Consider the following 19,190-nt stretch of genomic DNA (forward strand, 5'->3'; position numbering starts at 1 on the left):
TCTTCTCTCCGCCACGGGCCGGGCCGGGCCGGGGCCGGCGGGGAGGAGCGGGCAGCCCCGACGCCGCTGGCTGGGCTCCGCGGTGCAGTGCCGCGCCGGGCCGCTGGGGGCGCTGCGGGCTCGGCGGTCACGCGCGCGGAGCAGGAAGCTGAGCGGGGCGGGTGGAGCTGCGCGGTCCCGGTGCCCCTCCGCCGCCTCGGCTGCTGCTGCGGGTCGGGCCGTGCCGTGCCGTGCCGTGCCGTGCCGTGCCGTGCCGTGCCGGGCCATGCGGTGCGTCCTGATCGCCAGCACCGCGGCCGAGCTGCTCTTCTACTGGGCTGATGCCGCCTTCCTCCGCCGGCTGCGGCCGTCCCACGGCGGGCAGGTGGGGCGGGATGGGGCGGGTGCGGGAGTGGAGGGGGTGCGTGGTGCGCGGCCGCTGATCCGGGAGCGTGTGCCCCAGGGTCCGGCGCTGGAGGACAGCCTCAACACCCTCTTCGCCCCCCTCATCATCTCCTGCACGGCTCTGCTGGAGAAGCTCGCCGACACCTACACTTGCTTTGCGACCGAGCGCGGACGGCACCTCCACGTCCTGCACCTGGTAGGACGGGCACCGGGAACCGGGGACCGGAGCGTCCCAGCCGGCCCCGACCTAACCCCGCTGGCGGTTGCAGTTCGGGGACTGCCTGTACATCGCAGTGAACGGCGACGGGACGGAGAGCGAGGATGACCTGCGCCGGACGCTGTTCGTGCTGCGGCGCTTGGTGGAGGTCCACTGCGGCCTCGTCACGCTCGATACCCACCTCGTCCGCAAGGAGTGAGTGGGCACGGCTGGCATGGACTGGCCCCCCGGGGTGGAGGGGCAGCTGCCTTCATGGAGCCCCGGCGGGTGGGATCAGGTGTCTCCAAGCTGAGACGCGCCCCCCTTTGCAGCAGGACCCCGTGCCTGCGGGGCTGTCGCCGGGTCTTGGGGTGACCGCCCCCCCCAGGGAGGTGAGAGCCGTCTCTGAGCTCTCTCTCTGTGGCTGTTCCAGGTTGCGACCGGCCGATTCGGAGCAGCGGGAGCGTGTCTGGAGCCTGCTGCGCGGCCTGCTGGAGACCTACAGCCGTCTGCGGGAAGAGGACCAGAGCTTTGCGGTGGAGGTACCGTGCCCTGGGGTCGCCTTGGGGCATCCCAGGGGTGTGCTGCTGCATGGAGTCTTGGGATGTGGTGAACAGCTTTTGGCCAAGGGACTTTGGGGGAGCTCCCTGGAGCAGTGGAAGCTTCGACCTGCCTCCAGGGCTGTGCAGCCGCGTCTGGGGGGCCTCAGCAGCTTTCGCCCCTCCCTGCATCCCAGGCCGTGGAACGGCTGATCCACCCTCAGCTGTGCGAGCAGTGCATCGAGTTCCTGGAGCAGCAGGTGGTACAGTACATTAACTCCAGCCCCGAGCGTGGTGGCGATGAGGTGTGCCATGCCTTCCTCCTGGTGCATACCAAGCTGTTGGCCTTCTACTCCAGGTGAGGCCGGCTCCACCACCCTCCCCTGGGCCGCTGCTCTCCCTCCCAGCTCATCCTTCCCTTCTCTGTTCTGCAGCCGCAACACCAGTTCCATCCGCCCCGCTGACCTGCTCATCCTCATCCTCCTGGTGCAGGACCTGTACCCCAGCCAGAGCATTGAGGAGGAGCTCAGCCCCCAGGTGCTCCAGAGCAGGGTGTGGGGCACGGTGGGTCGGGATGCCCCCATGGGGTGATGTCTTGGAGGGCTTAATTTTTTTTCCCTCTTTTTGGAAGCCCACAGCAGAGAAGGTGCTCCCCCAGGGACCCAAAAGAAGCGAGAGCATTCCAGTGAGCAGCCCTGGCTCCCATGGAGCTGCAGAGAAGGACTTGGATGACCAGGTGAGTCCCTGCGATAGGGACCTGCAGGCTGGGCTGTCTGCATCACTCCCATTGCTGACCCAGCCATTCCCGCTGGCAGGACACAGATGATCTCTCTGTCCCTGAAGTCTACTACACTCCTGAGCCTTCTCCAGGCAGGCACAGCACAGGTGAGTGTGCAGCAGAGTAGCAGCCCCCTCCCTGCATGTGGGGCTGGCAGGGAGAGCAACCTGCCGTGGTCCCTGCAGGCAGTGAGAGCTGGTCAGAGGGCACTGAGATGCTGAGCACCGGGGAGGTGGATGCTGCAGATGTCCAGGTGAGCAAGGGGTCCTCCTGGCCTGTCCTGGTGCTCTTTGCGGTCTCTGTTCCTTGTTACCTGTCACACAGAGCTGTGTGCTGTGCTGTGGGTGCCCCCGGCTCTAGGGTTAGGGGGGTGCCCTGTGCCTGCCACATTGTGCATAACTGTGACAGCTCTGACCACCCTCTGCGGCACTGCTTACAGTCTGTGTCCGGAAGTGGCAGCATGGAGGGGCTGGGGCTGTCTCAGAGCAGTCTGGCGTCTCCCTCTGCTGCCTCTGGGCTTTCTGGGCTGCTTCCCTGACAGATGCCACAGAGCCTCACACACTCTGTGCAAGCAACTGCAAGCCTCGGCGGAAGGCATTTGCAGCCTGTCTTTGCAAGCAGTTTACCCACTACTTGCTGCTCTTTTGGGGCCCCTGGGCACTTTGCTCACTGCTGATCTTTTGTCACGTGGCCTCTCCAGCTCCCTTGGTTAAGTCATGCCTGTTTGCAGCTTTCAGGGCATTGCTGTGGGCTGTCTCATATCTTCAGGGGCTGAGCATCTCCTTTCTCTCCCTAGATGGCGGAGGACTTGCTCCAGACCTTGGGGCCTCTGGTCCCTGAAGCTTCAAACCCCAGGAGGATCTTCCTGGATGCCAACCTGCGGGAAGGTTACTGCCCCTTGCTGCCACACACCATGCACTGCCTCCCGCTCTGGCCGGGCATCTCCCTCATCCTCCTGACCAAGGTGAGCTCACTCTAAGGTGAGGGATGTGATGCTGTGCTGGGTCCTGGCTCACCCCCATCTCCCTTCCCCAGCAGGGCCCCATGACCCAGGTGGCCATCACCTTGTACCAGCTGCTGGATGGTTTCTTGGTGCTGGAGAAGAAGCTAGAAGAGGGGCCGGAGGCAGGAGCCCCACGCTCCTACCCATTTGTGGCTGAGCTGCGGCAGCGCATGGACAAGTTTGTGAAGAAGCTGAGAGGGCAGGACATCCAGGTGGGAGTGAGGACACGAGGACCCCGTCCTGCTGTCCCCACTGCCTGATGCTGAGCCTTGTCTCTCTCTTAGTTGCAGAACACCTGGGTAGACTTCAAAAATAAGATGTTTTCCCGGACTGAGCCTGGAAGCTCCCTGGAGTGAGTATGGGATAGCTAGGGAAAGTCTCCAGGGCAAGCTGGGGGGCAGCGTGGCTGTCCCTGCGGTGCTGGGGACCCAGGGACCAGACTCAGCAGCATCCGTGTCTCCCGGCTCAGGCTGCTGCAGGCAGTATCCAACATGAAGCGGCAGCTCTGCTCCGTGTACCGCCAGCTCTTCCTGACTTCTGCCAGCCACAGCCTGTCCCAGGGGCTGCGGGACCGTGCCCAGAAGCTGATGAAGTGAGTGCATGGGGTGGCCAGCATCCCCAGGGGGCTGCCCCACACCCAGCTCTGCTGGGGCTTGGCGGGTCCTGGCCTCCCACTGTGCTGCTTCTTGGCAGGGAGAAGCTGCTGGACTGGCGGGACTTCCTGCTGGTGAAGAGCAGGCGCAATATCACCATGGTGTCATACCCGTCCCTGCGGCTGGGAGCCCAGCCCGGCAAGGAGGGGTCCCCGGGGGGTAACAGAGGTGGGAGTGGGACAATGTACCCCCATCACTGGGCACAAGGGGAGGAGTGTGGTGGGCGAAGGGGCTGTCCTGGGAGGGTACCAAAGTTGTTGGACAGCCTTAACCCACCTCACGTACCTGGAGGACTTTCCTGGCCTGGTGCACTTCATCTATGTGGACCGCAGCTCTGGGCAGATGATGGCACCGTCGCTCAGCATCACAGAGAAGTCCAGCTCAGAGCTGGGCAAGGGCCCTCTGGCCACCTTCATCAAGAGGAAGGTACTGCTTGTGGGGCTAAGGGTGAGATGGGGGACCCCAGGAGGGGGTGATGGTTGGAGGGTTTTCTGCTCAGGTTTCAGGTGCCCCTTGTCCCCCAGGTCTGGTCCCTAATCACACTGGCCCGGCGATACCTACAGAAGGGCTACACGACGCTTATGCTGCAGGATGGCGACTACTGCTGCTCCTACTTCCTCTGGTTTGAGAATGAGCTGGTATGTGGGGTCATATAAGGGCTGAGCCTCTTCCCCAGCACCTTCTCAGGGCAGGGCTGTAGGCACAGTTGGCTTCAGCTCTTTGGCAGTCTCTTGCCTGCTCCTGCCCTCTCCTGTCGACTCTCCCCAGGGCTACAAGCTGGAGGTAATGGAGGTGCCAGTTCTCTCCGATGATTCTGCTCCCATTGGGATGCTGGCAGGAGACTACTACAGGTGAGCAGTCCCCAGCCATGCTGCTTGGCACCAGGGTCTGGGGCTGTTAGTGATGCTGTCTGCACTGGGATGTCACTGCAGGATGGTACCAGTGCTGCACGAGCCCATCTCCCCAGCCTGATGCGGGTGTCCTGTCAGCAGACAGGCACTGTGACCTTGCCTTCCTTGCTAGGGGGAAGGTGGTTAGAAAGGGGGTACTAGTCTGCACTGTACCTGCTGAGCCCCCCATCTTCTCTCCAGGAAGCTGCTGCGTTACTATAGCAAGAGCCACCAGGCAGAAGTGGTGAAGTGCTATGAGCTGCTGACTGTGCACCTTGGCATCATCCCCTCCGAGCTCGTGGTCCAGCAGGCCTGCGACTTGGCCCGGCGCCTCTGGGAGCCCTCCCGCATCCCCCTGCTCTGAGCTGCCTCCAGCCACCTTGGGGCCAGGATTAAAGCAGGGCTGTGGGTGTTCCCGATGCATGGGCTGTTTTCTCGGTGTCTGTGCTGTCGGCTGTACCTGCAGGCAGCCTTCCCATCCTCCAGCCCAGCTCCCCAAGGGCTTCGCTGGCACACAGCAGCCTTTGGCGACAGGCAGAGAGTGAGGCTGAGAGGTTGTTGGCAAATCACCATCTTGCTGAAAAGTGCGTTTCCAAAGAAGGATTTATAGCTGTAGCTTGGCATCGCTGACAGGCTTTGGCTAAGGAAGAAAACAGCGTAGCCAAACCCATGTGGGTGAATGGCCCATGGTGCGGCCCCCTCTCCTTTCTCCCCAAATGTGGGGTGCAGGCCTTTGAAGGCTTGGGCAGGGTTGGGGAGGTGCAGACCCGGGCACCCAGGCACCACTCGGCCATAGAGCCAAGCCCAGCTGTGAACAGGGGCTGAGGCAGCTCATGTGTTTCCCAGCACCTCTGGGCTCAGTACACATGCAAACCCATTGGGCACAGCTAGGGATGGGGTCAGCCCCAAGGGACTCTGGCAGCAGCTGCCCCTTGTCACTCCATGCTGCTCACTAGGGCTGGGTACAGCAGTTAAGGGAGCACTGGACCATGTCAGGGCCTTTGCCCCATCCTGTTGGGCAGGAATTTGCCCTGCTGAGAGCAGCAGCACTGAGTTGAGGCCAAGCACACCCCCAAGCTGCCCCTTTTCCCACTGTTCTCAGGGCTGTGCTTTAGGCTTACCTGCTCGAGGGGGGCTAAGTTCCCCTTATCCTGCAGTGCTTGTTGGCCCGTCACACCAGACACATGTCCCCGGGTTCTTCCTGGAGCAGGTCAGGGAATGGGGAGCTCTCAGGCCCCCGCCTCCCTGCCCAGCACCTTCCTGGGTACAGACTGGGGAAGGTGCTGGGCAGTCTTCCCCAGTCTGCAAGGACCACCTTCCATCCTGCTGAGCACCAAGCAGGGTCCAACCCTGTTGCCCTCCCAGTGCCGGGGCTGGCCTGCAGCCCCCCTGCACGCCCTCAGCAAGCCTCTGCCAGGATCAGCGCCTTGTCACAGGCAGCACCAGTGGGGCAGTGATGCGTGCGTGCGCCTGGCCTGAACAGGCTCCTGCAAGCCCCGGGTTGCAGCGTCCGTCCCAGACTGCTGCCCACACCCCCCCACCCCCCCGTGCCCCCGGAAGCCCAGGGAAAAGTTCCGCCGTGGAAGCAAAGTCCAGGCTGCCCGGCGGAGCCACGGCCGGGCGCTGCGGGGCGATGGCGGCCGGGCACTGGGCAGGACCGGGCAGGGGCTGCGCTGCCCGCGGGCTGCGGGGCTGGCTCCTTACCCCAGCGCCGCCGGCAGCGCGGCGGGCCCATGCTGGGGCTGCAGACCGGCTGCAGCGGGAGTACGACGCGGTGGTGATCGGGGCAGGTAACGCAGGGTGAGCGAGCCAGTGCTGGGCTGTGGGGAGCCGGTGCGGACCCCAAGCTGCCCTCCCCTCAGGGCAGGCAGGAGGGTAATGGCCGGATGGGGACCACAGCGGTGCAGGGCACACTGCAGAGCCCTGGAATGCTCCTTGTGCCGGGGAGGACGCTTGGGTCTGGTATGGCCAGGCACATGTTGCATCCCAACAGTGTGCATCTGCCTTGAGCATCTCTGTCCCCTACGCTTTCACCATTAGGGCCAGGGCTAAGGGGACAGGGGGGGATGTGCCTTGTCACCTATATCCACATGTCCAGAACCCCATTATTTGAGTGGCTGTGGCAGCCCCGTGCCTCAGGCATGGCAGGGTGCCCTCTGCATGGGACTGCCCCAGCACTGGGCTCATCTCACCTCATTCTTTCCTTGCAGGGCACAATGGGCTGGTGGCAGTGAGTACCAAGAGCACAGTGGTGCTGTCTCTCCTCCGTCTCTGGGGATAGTGGAGGAGCAGGGAGGGTGTCGGTGCAGTGTCCGTGACGCTGGGGGCTCGTCCAGGGCCGTGGGAAGCAGGGCCATGCCTGGTGAGAGGATGCTGGGGATGACAAGGATATATCCCACCTGGAGGGATGGGCAGTGTGTTGCTGTGCTCCCCGCAGGCTGCCTACCTGCAGCGGGCAGGGCTGCGCACGGCTGTACTGGAGAAACGCCATGTGCTGGGGGGTGCGGCTGTCACGGAGGAGATTGTGCCAGGTACCCCTGTGTGTCCCCTGTCCCCACACCCCTGGCCAGCCCTGCACATGGGCACCCCCCACTGCCACACAACTTTCAGGCTTCAAGTTCTCCCGGGCATCGTACCTGCTCAGCCTGCTGCGGCCACAGATCTACACCGAGCTGGAGCTGCAGGTACCGGCACCCATTCCTCGCTGGCTGCTGGCACCTCCTGGCACTCTGACAGGGTGAGCCCGCTGCCAGGCTGTCCGCACAGCGTGGGTCCTGCCGTCCCTGTCTTGCAGCGGCATGGTCTGAGGGTGCTCCCACGGGACCCCTACTCCTTCACCCCGCTGCTGGAGGACAGGAGCCCCCCCCGCTCCCTCCTGCTGGGAAACAACAGGGCCCAGACCCAGCAGCAGATCGCTCAGTTCTCCCAGAAGGATGCCCAGGTACTACCTGGGGGCAGGCACCCTGCATGGCAAAGCCTCTGAAGGGACTGCCCTACCTGTGGAGCGGCAGGGTATCCATCCCACCCAGCGTGGCACAGTCCCCATAGTCCCCCTCTATCCCCTTTCAGGCTTATCCTGAATATGAGGCGTTCATGGAAGGTTTAGTGTCAGCCCTTGACCCGCTGCTGGATGCTGCCCCAGTGGATACAGCTGCCCTGGGGCAGGGCTCCCTGCTCCAGCGGCTCAGTGCTCTGCGATCCCTGTGGCTCCTGCTGAGGGCAGGTACATCTGGGATGCTGGAAGACCCTGATGGCTGCTCTTCCCGAGGGCCCAGGCTCCTCAGGAGCCCCAGCTGGGGGCTTGGTCCTGATGCCTGACCCCCAGACCCAGCTGGACATGGGCAGCTTGCCCTGGCACAGCCATGCAGGTCTCACACCACCTCTCACCCCCAGGGCTGGCGCTGGGGCGGCAGCTGCCCCGCTATTACGAGGTGCTCACAGCCCCTGTCTCCAAGGTGAGTGCTGGCAGTGGCAGTGTGGAGCCACCACCTGCCTTGCTGCCTGCCTGCGAGGGTGCTGCGGAGCCCCCAGCCCCAAACCTGATGTTCTCTTTTATTCCTGGCCCAGATCCTGGACCAGTGGTTTGAGTCGGAGCCCTTGAAGGCAACTCTGGCTACTGATGCGGTGATTGGAGCCATGGCTAGCCCCCACACCCCGGGCAGTGGGTGAGGGTCCTTTCCCCCCGGGTGGCTGCCTTTTCCCCCATGTCATCCCCTGTGCCAGCAGCTCCTTGGCTCTGCTGCAGCCCAGTACCCTATGCCCTGCCCAGCTGCCTATCTCTCCCATTGCCTGCTCAGCCTTGCCCGGATGGCTCAGGGGTTGGGGCTGGGCAAGGGGCTGCCCCCCATCCCTGCTATATGGTCGCCTGAGTGATCCTCACCATCCCCTTTGCTGTTTGAACACCTCTGTCCCCAGGTCAGGTCAAGTCCTGACCAGTGGGTGCTGCCTGTAACTGAGCTGGCATCCCATGAGCTGGCATAATCCCATCTGTGGGGGCTGTGGCACCATCCTCACTGTGCCCGTGCAGGGGACCAACCTGTCACGTTGGCTGGTGGCTAACCTGGGGTCCTGCCACCACAGCTATGTGCTCTTGCACCATGTGATGGGCGAGCTGGAGGGACGGCGAGGAGCCTGGGGCTACGTGTCCGGTGGGATGGGAGCCCTGTCCCAAGCCATTGCCCGTGCAGCAGCTGCCAGGGGAGCCCACATTTTTGCCGAGAAGGTACGGGGTGCCTGGGGGCAGCCTGCAGGCAGTGGGGATGCTCTTGGTGAAGTCCTGTCCCCTCTGCCCGCCCAGGCCGTGTCCCATGTGCTGCTGGGCAGGGACGGGCAGGCGCAGGGCGTTGTGCTGCAGGACGGGACGGAGGTGAGGAGCAAACTGGTGCTGTCCAATGCCTCCCCCCAAATCACCTTCCTGGAGCTCATCCCCCAGGTACGGGGTGCAGGGGGCTGCTGGGGGCTCGGCATGGCGGTGACCGCTGGCCACACCACCCCTCACCTCCAGCCTCTGCACCGGCGTCTCCCACCCTAGGAGCAGCTGCCCAAGGATTTTGTCCGGCGGATCCAGCAGGTTGACACATGCTCCCCGGTCACCAAGATCAATGGTAGGTGTCGGCAGGGCCGCCTCTGCCGCTGTCCCTGCTGGAGAGACACTGGCTCCAGGCTCAGCATGAGGCTGCACCCCACTTCCCCATTCCCATCACCCATTCCCAGTGGCAGTGGATCGGCTGCCCAGCTTCCTGGCTGCCCCCAATGCCCGCGACGGCCAGCCCCTGCCCCACCACCAGTGCTCCATCCATCTCAACTGTGAGGGCACCCACCTCCTGCACCAGGCCTTCACTGAGGCCACCCATGGGCACCCCTCCAGCAGGTAGGAGCCCACACCAGCACACCCTGCTGCACCAAGGAAGGGTGCTGGGGAAGAGGTTTGGGGTGGCTGGGTCTCCTGCCTGCCTGGCTCATGTCCTGCTCCCCCAGGCCCATGATCGAGCTCTGCATCCCCTCGGTGCTGGATCCAGGGCTGGCCCCACAGGGCTGTCATGTTGTATCCCTCTTCACCCAGTACACCCCCTCCGTGCTGGCGGGTGGGCAGCACTGGGATGAGCAGGCCAGAAATGCATATGCGGACACAGGTATGTAATGCATACATGGACCCAGGTAACACCAGCAGTGCTGGTCTCTTCCTGGGGTTGGAGCTGCCCTGGAGCTGCTCAGGGGCTGGCTGCCATGCCCGTGCCCATCCCTCCACCCCTTTCTAGTGTTTGACTGCATTGAAGCCTATGCCCCAGGGTTCAAGGCATCTGTCATCGGCAGAGACATCTTGACACCACCTGACCTGGAGAGGATCTTTGGGCTGCCTGGTGGGGTAGGTACCATGCTGGCTTAGCTCTGAGCATCACTCTCGTGCCTGTTCCAGTGCGCACACAGCCCTGGGCCGGGCACAGCCAGCTCACATAGAGCTCTCCTTGCAGAACATCTTCCATGGAGGGATGTCTCTGGACCAGCTGTACTTTGCCCGGCCAGCACCATCCTACTCAGGCTACCGGTCCCCAATTCCCAGCTTGTATCTGTGTGGAAGTGGAGCCCATCCTGGTGAGCAGTGCTGGGAGCCAGGACCCTACTGGGGAGCTGCAGAAGGCGGATGGGGATGTGTGGAAGAGATTCAAGGGCATCAGGGTGGGGGAGTGTGTCCATTGCTCTCTCTGCAGTCTCAGGGGCAGGGAGACGGGGCAGCTCTGCTGGTGCAGCCCTGCACCCCATCTCCTGGGTCTGGAGCTGCCCACCACTGCCCATTTCTGCTCTTTGCAGGAGGAGGAGTGATGGGAGGTGCAGGACGCAATGCTGCCCATGTGGCACTCCAGGACTTTAGGCACCTGTGATGGCAGTGATGACACCAGCTTCGCCTATACAGGGCTGTGGCTGCAGTGAGCTGTGTCGATCCCACGCAGAGCCCTGCCCATCCCCAACATGCTTCCCAGACACCACAGGCAGCAGCAGCCTCTGAGAGCTTTGTGGAGGTGAAGGTTGGCAGGTCCCATGTGCTCCTAGCTGCTGCCAGCACCTTGAACACATAGCTACTCCCAGCACTCCTCAGTCCAGCCTTGCCTGGGTCACTCCTGGGCACTGGCTGGCCATGGCAAGCATCACTCAGCCCCTGCCTATAGCTGTGGAAATAAACCCTGTCTTAGGCTCTGTCCTGAGCACTCTTGCCGTGGTTTTGCAGCTCCTAGTGCCATCTGCACTGTGCCTGGCAATGCCGCCCTGGGTGAGCTGTCAGAGATGGGGGTGTCCTAGAACAGCAAATGGGGACAACCAGCTCCTCACCCTCTCCCCTCACCGATGCAGGCTCAGGAGCATGTAGGGCTCTGGTTGGAGCCACCCACACCCAGGCTGGGCTGGACCACCCCGAGGTACCTAGAACAAGTGGGGAACCGAGCTGGTTCTTGAGACCTGCTTTGCTGCCTGGAGTCACCAGCAGCTCAAAGACTGCAGTAGCCACCACTGGCAGCTCCCCTCCATGCCCCACACCCCCATTCCTGCTGGGAACTGCCTGCACGTGTTCCATCCCCAGGGAAGATGCTCTGTGCATCCCAGTGGCTCTCGCTGGCGCAGGGTGTGCCCCTCTGCCGGGCTGCTGCCGGGAGCCGCTCGCTGCAGATTACAGAGCTCACATCCTCTCCCTGCCCTCTTCCTCCCCTGGACAATGCTCCCAATTCAGGCGCCCGCCTCGCCTCCCGACGGGCCCTAAAAACGGTGCTTCCAGGCTGAGCTGTTGCACCTGAGCTGGCTGAATCAATATTGACCGGCCAGGAATAGTCCCGCAGCCCTCTGAGAATAGCCCCGCACCCCCCCCGCTGCCCACTGCTTCCCGCACGGGGCTGCCCTGCTGCTGGAGGGTATTTTTATCTGCTGCCGCTGCTGGCTTGCAGGGGTTACAGGTGCCGGCACCCACTGAGCCCCGAGGGGTGGCAGCAGCAGGCGTGACAGTGCAGGGGGTCACCTCCACGGGAACACTGAGCAGCAGGACACGGTGCCCCCACTGCTGCGCGTTGAGGCTGGCAGGTCCGCAGCTGTGGGAGAGACCACCGGACCCCCCCTTGTCCCCATGAACAGAGGTAGAGCTGGGAGCGGGACCCAGCACCCCCTGCCTTGCGCCCCTGTGCCTTGCACCCCTGTCGGTATGTGCCCTGGGGGGCCTTTGGGCGGGCTTCTCACCTCATGCTTGAGTAATTGAGCTCAAAACCGTTGAGACACACGAGTGAGTCACGAGTTACACAGCTGGCCACAGCCCTGCCCTTCCCAAGGGCTTTCCGTGCCCCTATGTTGGGGCCAGCCACGGACCCCTACCCCAAGAGAGGCTCCAGCATGTCCCTGAACCCAGCTAGGGCATAGGGATGAGTGTGCCCCCCGAGGGGGTCCCGGCCCGTGCACCCCTGCAGGCCCAGAGATGCTGGAGGCTCCCGTGGGACGTGGCGATGAGCTCACGGGCTATTCCCGGCCAGCTGTGTTGATCCTGGCTCCTCCCGGCAGGAACCGGCTGCCTCGACTCCAAACAAACAGCCCGGTGGCCACCGGCACATTCCTGGCCGATCCCTGGCCACGGCAAGGGCACAGGGCTTCCTGTTTATCCCCGTCCCATGGCGTGGCACTGCGGGCTGTGTGGGCAGCGGGGTGCCCTGGGGACTGGCAGCACCCCAAGCCGGAGGTTGCTACCGGGGCAGGTCGGGGGGGACATCCCCCATCTCCACGTCCCACGGAGAGGGGGATGTGCCTGCGGACCCCCACAGCCAGCCCGGCTCAGGGATGGCTCAGGTGATGCCCTGAGCCCTGGGAGGACCGTGCTCCAGGCTCCCGGTCTGTGTGTCCCCCAAGTCCTGGGTCCATTGCAACAGCTCCAGGCCACTGCTTGAGGTGCTGCGTGGGGTGGGAAGGGACAGGGGGTGTCCTTTTGGGGTGTCCCTAGTGTGGCAGCGTCCTCTGCCTGGACGGGAACCAGCCCCACTGTACAGCAGCGCTGGGCATGGGAGGTGAGCATCCCTGACTGGGGGCACTGGGCTTATTTTAGGGGAGGTTTTCCAGACTCCCGGCAGGTAAGGGCTATCCCAGGGATGCTTGGACCCCCCCCCACCCCGAGATGGTGGGGGAGAGAGAGGGGTTGGGGCAGGTTTTCCCCAGGGTGACAGATGGGGACAGAGGGAGGCAGGGTGCAGGGCTGGGCTCCAGGCACGGTGCGGGGGGGCCAGGGCCGGCCTGGGCAGCGTGGGCTCCCCCGGTGCGTCCCACCCCGCCGCACCATAAAAGCGGCGGCAGGCGGTGCTCGGCAGCAGGAGCCGCTGGAGGTCGGCGGAGCTTCCCCTCGGCGCCGCCTGCCCCACGCTGCTGCCCGTCCCGCACCGCTAGCCCCGGCCACGGTGAGTGCTGCGGGTGGCTCCGGCGAGGGATTCGGGCACCTGGAGGGAAGGTGAGCAACCCCACTAGTGGGGATGCGAGGAGACGTGGGGTGATGGGGGACAGGGGCTGTGTACAGGATGGGGAGGGGACTCTCGTGTTCAGGTGGCGGATAAAAGGGGGCTCTGTGGAGCCCTGAAACATGCGGCAGGCAGGAAGCAGCAGGGGCCCGAGTGGTGTTCGTGGGGCAGTGTGTGTCTGGAAGGGCTGTGCCAGGGTCGGGTACCCCCAGTGAGGGGCAGGTTGGTGTGGGGCTGGGGCAGAGCCTCGGGATGGGGGACGCTGAGAGCTGTGGGGTGCTGTGAGCTGTGCATGGCAGGGACCAGCTCCTGCGTCCCCCGCAGAGCAAGGACAGGGATGTCACTGCCATGCAAAGGGGTATGATATCCCTCAAATCGTGAAGCACAGGGTGGCTGCAGCAGCACCCCTCACCCTGCCGCGGTCCCCAGGTGCTCAGTGTCGGACTGTCTGCAGGCATCCCGGCCCCAGAAGCACGATGGTGATGCCAGCTGGTGCCAGCCCCATCCTGCTGGTGCTGCTGCTGTGCCGGGTGGCCCTCAGCAAGCAGGAGCCTGCCCCGGTGCAGCTGCGGCTGGCGGGGCCGCGGGGCCCGGCCGGGGAGGGACGGCTGGAGGTGCTGTACCAGGGGCGCTGGGGCACTGTCTGCGACGATGGCTTTGACTTCCATGTGGCCACCGTCGCCTGCCGGCAACTGGGCTACACCGCGGCCATCACCTGGACCCATAGTGCCACCTACGGCCAAGGGGAAGGTATGGGGCAGGTGGGGAATGGGGGGACAAGGGGTCTTGGCAAGTGCAGCGTGCTTAATGCTGGTGGGGGGAGCCTGCCTGGGAAGCTGAGGGTGTGGGCAGCTGGGGGTGTGGGCAGCACGGATGCAGCCCATAGTGATGGGGAAGGAGATGGGGGCCCCCCCAGCGGTGCCCCCCATCCCTGCCATGTGTCCCCCAGGCCCCATCTGGCTGGACAATGTGCGGTGTGGGGGTAGCGAGAGCTCCCTGGCAGAGTGTGTTCACAACGGGTGGGGCACCAGCGACTGCCACCACGGCGAGGATGCCGGCGTGGTGTGCTCGGGGCAGCGCCTGCCCGGCGGCTCCCCTCAGGCCATCTCCTCTGATCACCTGGGAGAGGTCAGTGGGGGGCATGGGGCTCTCCCATGCCCCATAGGGCGCACCAGGGGGACTGGAGCAGGTCCCTCTGACCCGCCCCCGTGTCCCCATCCTGAACACACTGCCCCTGATGCTGGAGCTCTGTACTCACCCCTATTCCCACCGCAGCAGCTGCCGGGGCTGAGCCTGGAGGAGGTGCGGCTCAAGCCCATCCTGGCGCGGGCCAAGCTGAGCATGCCAGTGATGGAGGGTGCTGTGGAGGTGAAGCACAACGGGCGCTGGAGGCAGGTGTGTGATGCTGGATGGACCAGGAACAACAGCCGTGTGGTCTGCGGGATGCTGGGCTTCCCCCGGGAGAAGCACCTCGACACCAGCTTCTACCGGTAAGGGATGCGGGGGCCCACACTCCAGCCATAGAGGATGTGGGGAAGGGTGCCTGGTTGGACACACTGTGGGGACAGGAGACCAAGGGAGGTGTTGGAGGGGGATGCACACATGGGTGGGTGTACTGGTATGGCCTGGCCATGCCTGGGTCCCCTTCTTGGGGCCTGGAGGAGGGGCAGAGCTTGGTGCTGTGGAGATGGTCACCAGCCATGGCCAGCAAAGCATGGGTGCAGGAGGGGAGAGGCAAGTGGCCCTGGGCCCCTCCGCCCCTGCCTCTGTCTGGGGCTATAAATACAACCCATAATGAGCCCCTGCCGATGCCAGGAGTCGCACAGTCCCGCCGGGGCGCACGGCACAGCCGAGCTTGGCATGGTAATTGCCAGTGGGGAGAGGACCTATCCTCATCCTGCCGTGCCGTGGGAGGACCTCACGGCTCCAGCTCCTGCCATGGGGAGCTGGGGAGGGCAGGGATGATGACGGGGTGGGGGGTCTGGAGCCCTGCAGCTTCTGCATGGCCTCCCTGACCTCCTGGCTCTGCGTACGCGCAGGAAGCTCTGGAACAAGAAGCTGAAGGACCCCAAGTCCAGGTAGGGCTCAGCCTGCGTGTGAGTGTTGGGCGGGGGACAGCCTGGGGCACCCAAGCTGACAGCAGAACCCTGCTCCTCTCCCTTGGCAGCCTGAAGACCCTCAGCCAGAAGAACAGCTTCTGGGTGCACAGGGTGCGATGCCGGGGCACAGAGCCCCACCTGTCCCGCTGCCCCGCAGAGGTGTCCCCGCCAGCCCCCCGCCAGCACGCCTGTCCCCGCGGCATGCACGCCATCGTCAGCTGCCTGCCCGGGCCTGCCCTCCAGAAGGGCACAGGCAAGGGCAGGAGCAAGACCCCCCCCGGAAAGGTGAGCCCCGGCATAGCCCCATCCTGCCGATGGCTGCTCCTGGAGCCAGGCAGCACCCAGGCACCCCGGGGTGGGTGGCGCAGGCGGGGGGCCATGCCTTGGAGCCGCTGACTGGCTGTTCTCCGTGCCCAGGCGTTGCCGGTGCGGCTGCGAGCAGGCACCCACGCCGGCGAGGGACGGGTGGAGGTGCTGCGCCATGGGCAGTGGGGCACTGTGTGTGACAAGCAGTGGGACCTGGCTGCAGCCAGCGTGGTGTGCCGGCAGCTGGGCTACGGGACGGCAAAGCAGGCCCTGCTGGGAGCCCAGATGGGCCAAGGTGAGATGGGCAGCATGGCAGGGGCTCGGGGTGCCAATGGGCTTGGAGGGGCACAAAGGGGAAAGCCCCCCATTTACTGGGTGCTGCTGGAGCGCCATGGGATGTCCAGGCGGCTCCAGACTGCACTGGGATGGGTCTCCCCTGGCTGCTCCTGCTATGGGCAGCTCCATTCCCATAGGGAATGCACAGATGAGGGGAAGGAGGGTGAGGGTTCTCCCAGCTCCAGGATGAGCATGGAGAGTTGACTCTCCCTCTGATTCAGGCCTGGGGCCCATCCACATGAGCGAGGTACGGTGCACTGGCCATGAGCGCTCCCTGGGCGAGTGCCGCTTCCAGGATGCTGAACAGAGCGGGTGCCGGCATGAGGCCGATGCTGCCGTTCGCTGCCACATCCCCAACATGGACTTCAAGAGCCAGGTGAGCCCCTGAGTCCTCCCCAGAGCCTGCAGAGCCCCACTGCACATCCCCTGCCCCCAGGCTCTGTGCCTGGTGTGGATGCTCAGAGCAGCATGCAGATGGGGGGTGGCAACAGTGGTCCTGTAAGGAAAGGAGGAAGAAGAAGGCAGAGATGTTCACCTGGATGCATGGGGCTGCCTGTCCCATCGAGCTGCTGGGTGGGGGACCTGGGGGCCTGCCCTACACGGCAGCTCAGCCCCTCTTTGCCCGCAGGTTCGTCTGGCCGGGGGCCGCAGCCCCGATGAGGGAGTTGTGGAAGTGCTGGTGCCGGTGCAGGGGCAGCTGCAGTGGGGCGCAGTGTGCGGTGCACAGTGGGGGCTCAACGAGGCCATGGTGGTCTGCAGGCAGCTGGGGCTGGGCTTTGCCAGCCATGCCCTCCAGGTGAGCGGGGTCCCAGCGGGGCCTGGGCTGCAAGGGGTCCTATGGGATGTGAGGTGTGGGCATGGGGTGGCCAGAGGCTCTGGGACGGGACAGCCCGCAGGGACAAGCCCTGGTGGCAGTGCAGGTGCAGGGGAGGCGGGGTGGGTGCTGGTATGGATGCAAGAGCTGATCTGAGCACTGTGCTCCTCCTCTGCCCAGGAGACGTGGTACTGGGCAGGCAGCCCCGATGCCGCCCGGGTGGTGATGAGCGGGGTGCGCTGTGCCGGCACGGAGCTGGCCCTCCAGCAGTGCCAGCGCCATGGCCCCATCCACTGCCCCAGCGGCGGCGGGCGCTTCTCAGCGGGGGTCACCTGCACTGCCCGTGAGTACCATGAGCCCATGGATTAATGCTGCTACAGGGCACCCCTTCCCCTGGCACAGAGAGATGGGGGGGGCTCTGCAAGGCAGGGAGTGTGTGCTCTGTGCCTGCCAATGCTCTCCATGCCAGATGCCCCGGACCTGGTGATGAATGCCCAGCTGGTGCAGGAGACAGCCTACCTGGAGGACCGGCCACTGGAGCTGCTGTACTGTGCCCATGAGGAGCGCTGCCTCTCCCGCTCCGCCGACCACATGCAGTGGCCGTATGGCCATCGCCGCCTCCTCCGCTTCTCCTCCCAAATCCACAACCTGGGCAGAGCCGATTTCCGGCCCAGGATGGGACGCCACGCCTGGACCTGGCACCAGTGCCACCGGTGAGTGTCCTGTGCATAGCGGCTGGCAGAGAGCTGCCCCCTCCCCAAGCCAAGCAGGTCACACTGGCACCCATCCCACAGAGGCTGGCCCGCCCGGGGTAATGAGCAGCATCCGCACCAGCGCTGTCATTACAGCTTTATTTGGCTTCAGGGCTGTAATTTGCTCGGAGCTATGGGTGCTGCCTGGCAGCTGTGCCAGCCACGTGCTCCCCAGCCGGGCACCAGCCCCATGCTCATCCCCTGTCCCTGCAGGCATTTCCACAGCATCGAGGTCTTCACCCACTATGACCTCCTGACACTCAATGGTTCCAAGGTGGCTGAAGGGCACAAGGCCAGCTTTTGCCTGGAGGACACCAACTGCCCTGAGGGTAGGTGCCGGCTGCAGAGCTGACAGCAAAGCCCCCATCCTGCTCCCTGCTGGGGCTCTGCTCGTGCCCTCCCTCACATCACTTCCCTTCCGCAGGGCTGCAGCGACGCTTCGCCTGTGCCAACTTTGGGGAGCAGGGGGTGAGCGTGGGGTGCTGGGACACCTACCGCCACGACATCGACTGCCAGTGGATCGACATCACCGATGTGCCACCAGGCAGCTACACCTTCCAGGTATGGGGATGGAGGAGCATTGAGCCACTGGAGCTCAGCATGGGCACCACCAGCTCCCCTCATCCTGTACCTCGAGGTGCTGCTCTGCACCCCACCATGCATGCTACAGCCCTGCCTGGCACAGCAGCGCTGCCCTTCACCCTCCCCAGGTGGTTGTGAACCCTAAGCACGAGGTGGCAGAGTCGGACTTCTCCAACAATGTGATGCGGTGCCAGTGCAAGTACGATGGGCAGCGCGTCTGGATGCACGGCTGCCACACAAGTACGGAGAGACGGGAGCATAAGGGGCATGGCAGGCAGAGGGAAGAGATGGGGCTGGGGGACTGCAGGTCCCACGTTCCCCCACCACCAACCCCTGCCGTTGATCTTCCCAGGTGATGCCTACGGTGCCGATGTAGTGAATGACCTGGAGCGAAGGGAGCGTCTGGCCAACAACCTCGTGTAACCCCGTGGCATTGGCACGCTCCCAGCAGTGCCGCAGGGCTGCCCAGCTCCCACACCCCAGCCCCTGTGCCCTGGCAGCACCACGATGAGCTCAGGGACTCGAAGACTTTTGTATTTATTGATGCTGCTGCAGCGGATGGAGACAAGCACCAGGGCCGGTGGGGAGTGCCCGGGGGTGCTCAGCCCTGCACCATCAGGACCTGCAAGAGGGGCCCAGGTACCACAGCAGCCCCCACGTTGGTGGCTCCGGTCCCCCCCAGGATGACTACCTCAGCCTGCTGCTTCAGGACAGGCCCTGGCCACTGCCACCTGTGCACCAATCCTGTCCTCAGTAAAGGTGCTGTGCTATGGGAAATGGGGTATCCCCTTATCAACTCCACCATCCCCTGTTCCTTCCTCTGTGCTCTTCCCCACCAGGACCATGAAGCCAGGCCCCAGCCAGGATCAGCCCTGGTCCAGGTGATGTGGCCCCAGCCAGGCAGTCTCCCTGCTCTGCCACCCGGAGCCACCAGCCCCCTGGCTGCCTGTGTGTGGCTGGTGCCAAGCAGCCCTGGCACCCCACCAGCAGTCCCCACCAGCCAGGGCACCCTGGCCCTGAACTGGCTGACCCCATGCACACAAGGGGACGTGGCCAGCGCTGTGGCAGCAGGGGCTGGCAGCCAGCCCCCCAGCCACTGGGGCTGCAGCCACCATGCTGGGCTTTCCCAGCCTGCCCTGGCAGCTTCCCAGCCCTAGAGCAGGAATGGGGCTGCTCAGCCCCTTGAAGCCCTGGCTCCTGAGCACAGGGTGGGGATGCAGTGGACACCATGCCCCTGCTCTCAGTGTTTCTCTCCCCCCGTGGTTTCTAGGTTGGTTATTTTTTTTTTAATAAAAGGAAATAAATGGAATACCAGCAACCCACGCTGTCCTGCCTGGCCTCCGGTGAGTCAGCTACTGAGCAGTGCTGCCCCTTTCATTGCACACCTCTG

General features: G+C 64.4%; 3 protein-coding genes across 10 annotated transcripts; all 3 read left to right on the forward strand.

Moving 5' to 3' along the window:
- The first annotated feature begins 245 nt into the window (after positions 1 to 245).
- On the forward strand, positions 246 to 4,862 carry HPS1 (HPS1 biogenesis of lysosomal organelles complex 3 subunit 1). Of its 3 annotated transcripts, none has more exons than XM_065672028.1 (18): positions 246 to 364; positions 443 to 580; positions 654 to 796; positions 1,014 to 1,122; positions 1,317 to 1,477; positions 1,554 to 1,656; positions 1,751 to 1,855; positions 1,935 to 2,004; positions 2,083 to 2,150; positions 2,694 to 2,861; positions 2,933 to 3,112; positions 3,185 to 3,252; positions 3,370 to 3,492; positions 3,594 to 3,658; positions 3,834 to 3,979; positions 4,078 to 4,191; positions 4,322 to 4,404; positions 4,645 to 4,862. In XM_065672028.1, the coding sequence occupies exons 1-18, from the start codon at positions 266 to 268 to the stop codon at positions 4,805 to 4,807; spliced, it is 2,106 nt and encodes a 701-aa protein (XP_065528100.1). In that variant the 5' UTR covers positions 246 to 265; the 3' UTR covers positions 4,808 to 4,862. The 3 variants fall into 3 exon arrangements, 2 of the variants coding, with proteins under 2 accessions (XP_065528100.1, XP_065528101.1); XM_065672029.1 differs by having other exon boundaries at positions 2,936 to 3,112; positions 3,594 to 3,659; positions 3,835 to 3,979; XR_010610939.1 differs by lacking the exons at positions 2,083 to 2,150; positions 3,185 to 3,252; positions 3,370 to 3,492; ... (3 more) ...; positions 4,322 to 4,404; positions 4,645 to 4,862 and having other exon boundaries at positions 2,936 to 3,023.
- Positions 4,863 to 6,015: 1,153 nt separating this feature from the next.
- PYROXD2 (pyridine nucleotide-disulphide oxidoreductase domain 2) lies at positions 6,016 to 10,643 on the forward strand. Of its 4 annotated transcripts, none has more exons than XM_065672033.1 (16): positions 6,016 to 6,233; positions 6,654 to 6,673; positions 6,881 to 6,974; positions 7,054 to 7,127; positions 7,238 to 7,384; positions 7,513 to 7,666; positions 7,837 to 7,898; positions 8,011 to 8,108; positions 8,524 to 8,665; positions 8,741 to 8,875; positions 8,975 to 9,047; positions 9,157 to 9,313; positions 9,421 to 9,575; positions 9,702 to 9,808; positions 9,915 to 10,035; positions 10,252 to 10,643. In XM_065672033.1, exons 1-16 carry the CDS (start codon positions 6,077 to 6,079, stop codon positions 10,320 to 10,322), a joined length of 1,767 nt encoding a protein of 588 aa, XP_065528105.1. In that variant the 5' UTR covers positions 6,016 to 6,076; the 3' UTR covers positions 10,323 to 10,643. The 4 variants fall into 4 exon arrangements, with proteins under 4 accessions (XP_065528105.1, XP_065528102.1, XP_065528104.1 ...); XM_065672030.1 differs by having other exon boundaries at positions 9,732 to 9,808; XM_065672031.1 differs by having other exon boundaries at positions 6,223 to 6,243; positions 6,881 to 7,127.
- A 2,729-nt stretch (positions 10,644 to 13,372) lies between these two features.
- LOXL4 (lysyl oxidase like 4) lies at positions 13,373 to 19,118 on the forward strand. 3 transcript variants are annotated; one of them, XM_065672921.1, is made up of 14 exons: positions 13,373 to 13,661; positions 13,861 to 14,039; positions 14,190 to 14,401; positions 14,951 to 14,989; positions 15,079 to 15,295; positions 15,428 to 15,611; positions 15,874 to 16,028; positions 16,281 to 16,448; positions 16,647 to 16,809; positions 16,936 to 17,179; positions 17,432 to 17,547; positions 17,643 to 17,779; positions 17,929 to 18,040; positions 18,153 to 19,118. In XM_065672921.1, exons 1-14 carry the CDS (start codon positions 13,388 to 13,390, stop codon positions 18,221 to 18,223), a joined length of 2,271 nt encoding a protein of 756 aa, XP_065528993.1. In that variant the 5' UTR covers positions 13,373 to 13,387; the 3' UTR covers positions 18,224 to 19,118. The 3 variants fall into 3 exon arrangements, with proteins under 3 accessions (XP_065528993.1, XP_065528991.1, XP_065528992.1); XM_065672919.1 differs by having other exon boundaries at positions 13,388 to 13,661; positions 14,187 to 14,401; XM_065672920.1 differs by lacking the exon at positions 17,929 to 18,040 and having other exon boundaries at positions 13,388 to 13,661.
- Positions 19,119 to 19,190: the final 72 nt, after the last annotated feature.

The sequence above is a fragment of the Lathamus discolor genome, chromosome 3 (assembly GCF_037157495.1).
Source record: "Lathamus discolor isolate bLatDis1 chromosome 3, bLatDis1.hap1, whole genome shotgun sequence".
Classification (NCBI taxonomy): domain Eukaryota; kingdom Metazoa; phylum Chordata; class Aves; order Psittaciformes; family Psittacidae; genus Lathamus; species Lathamus discolor.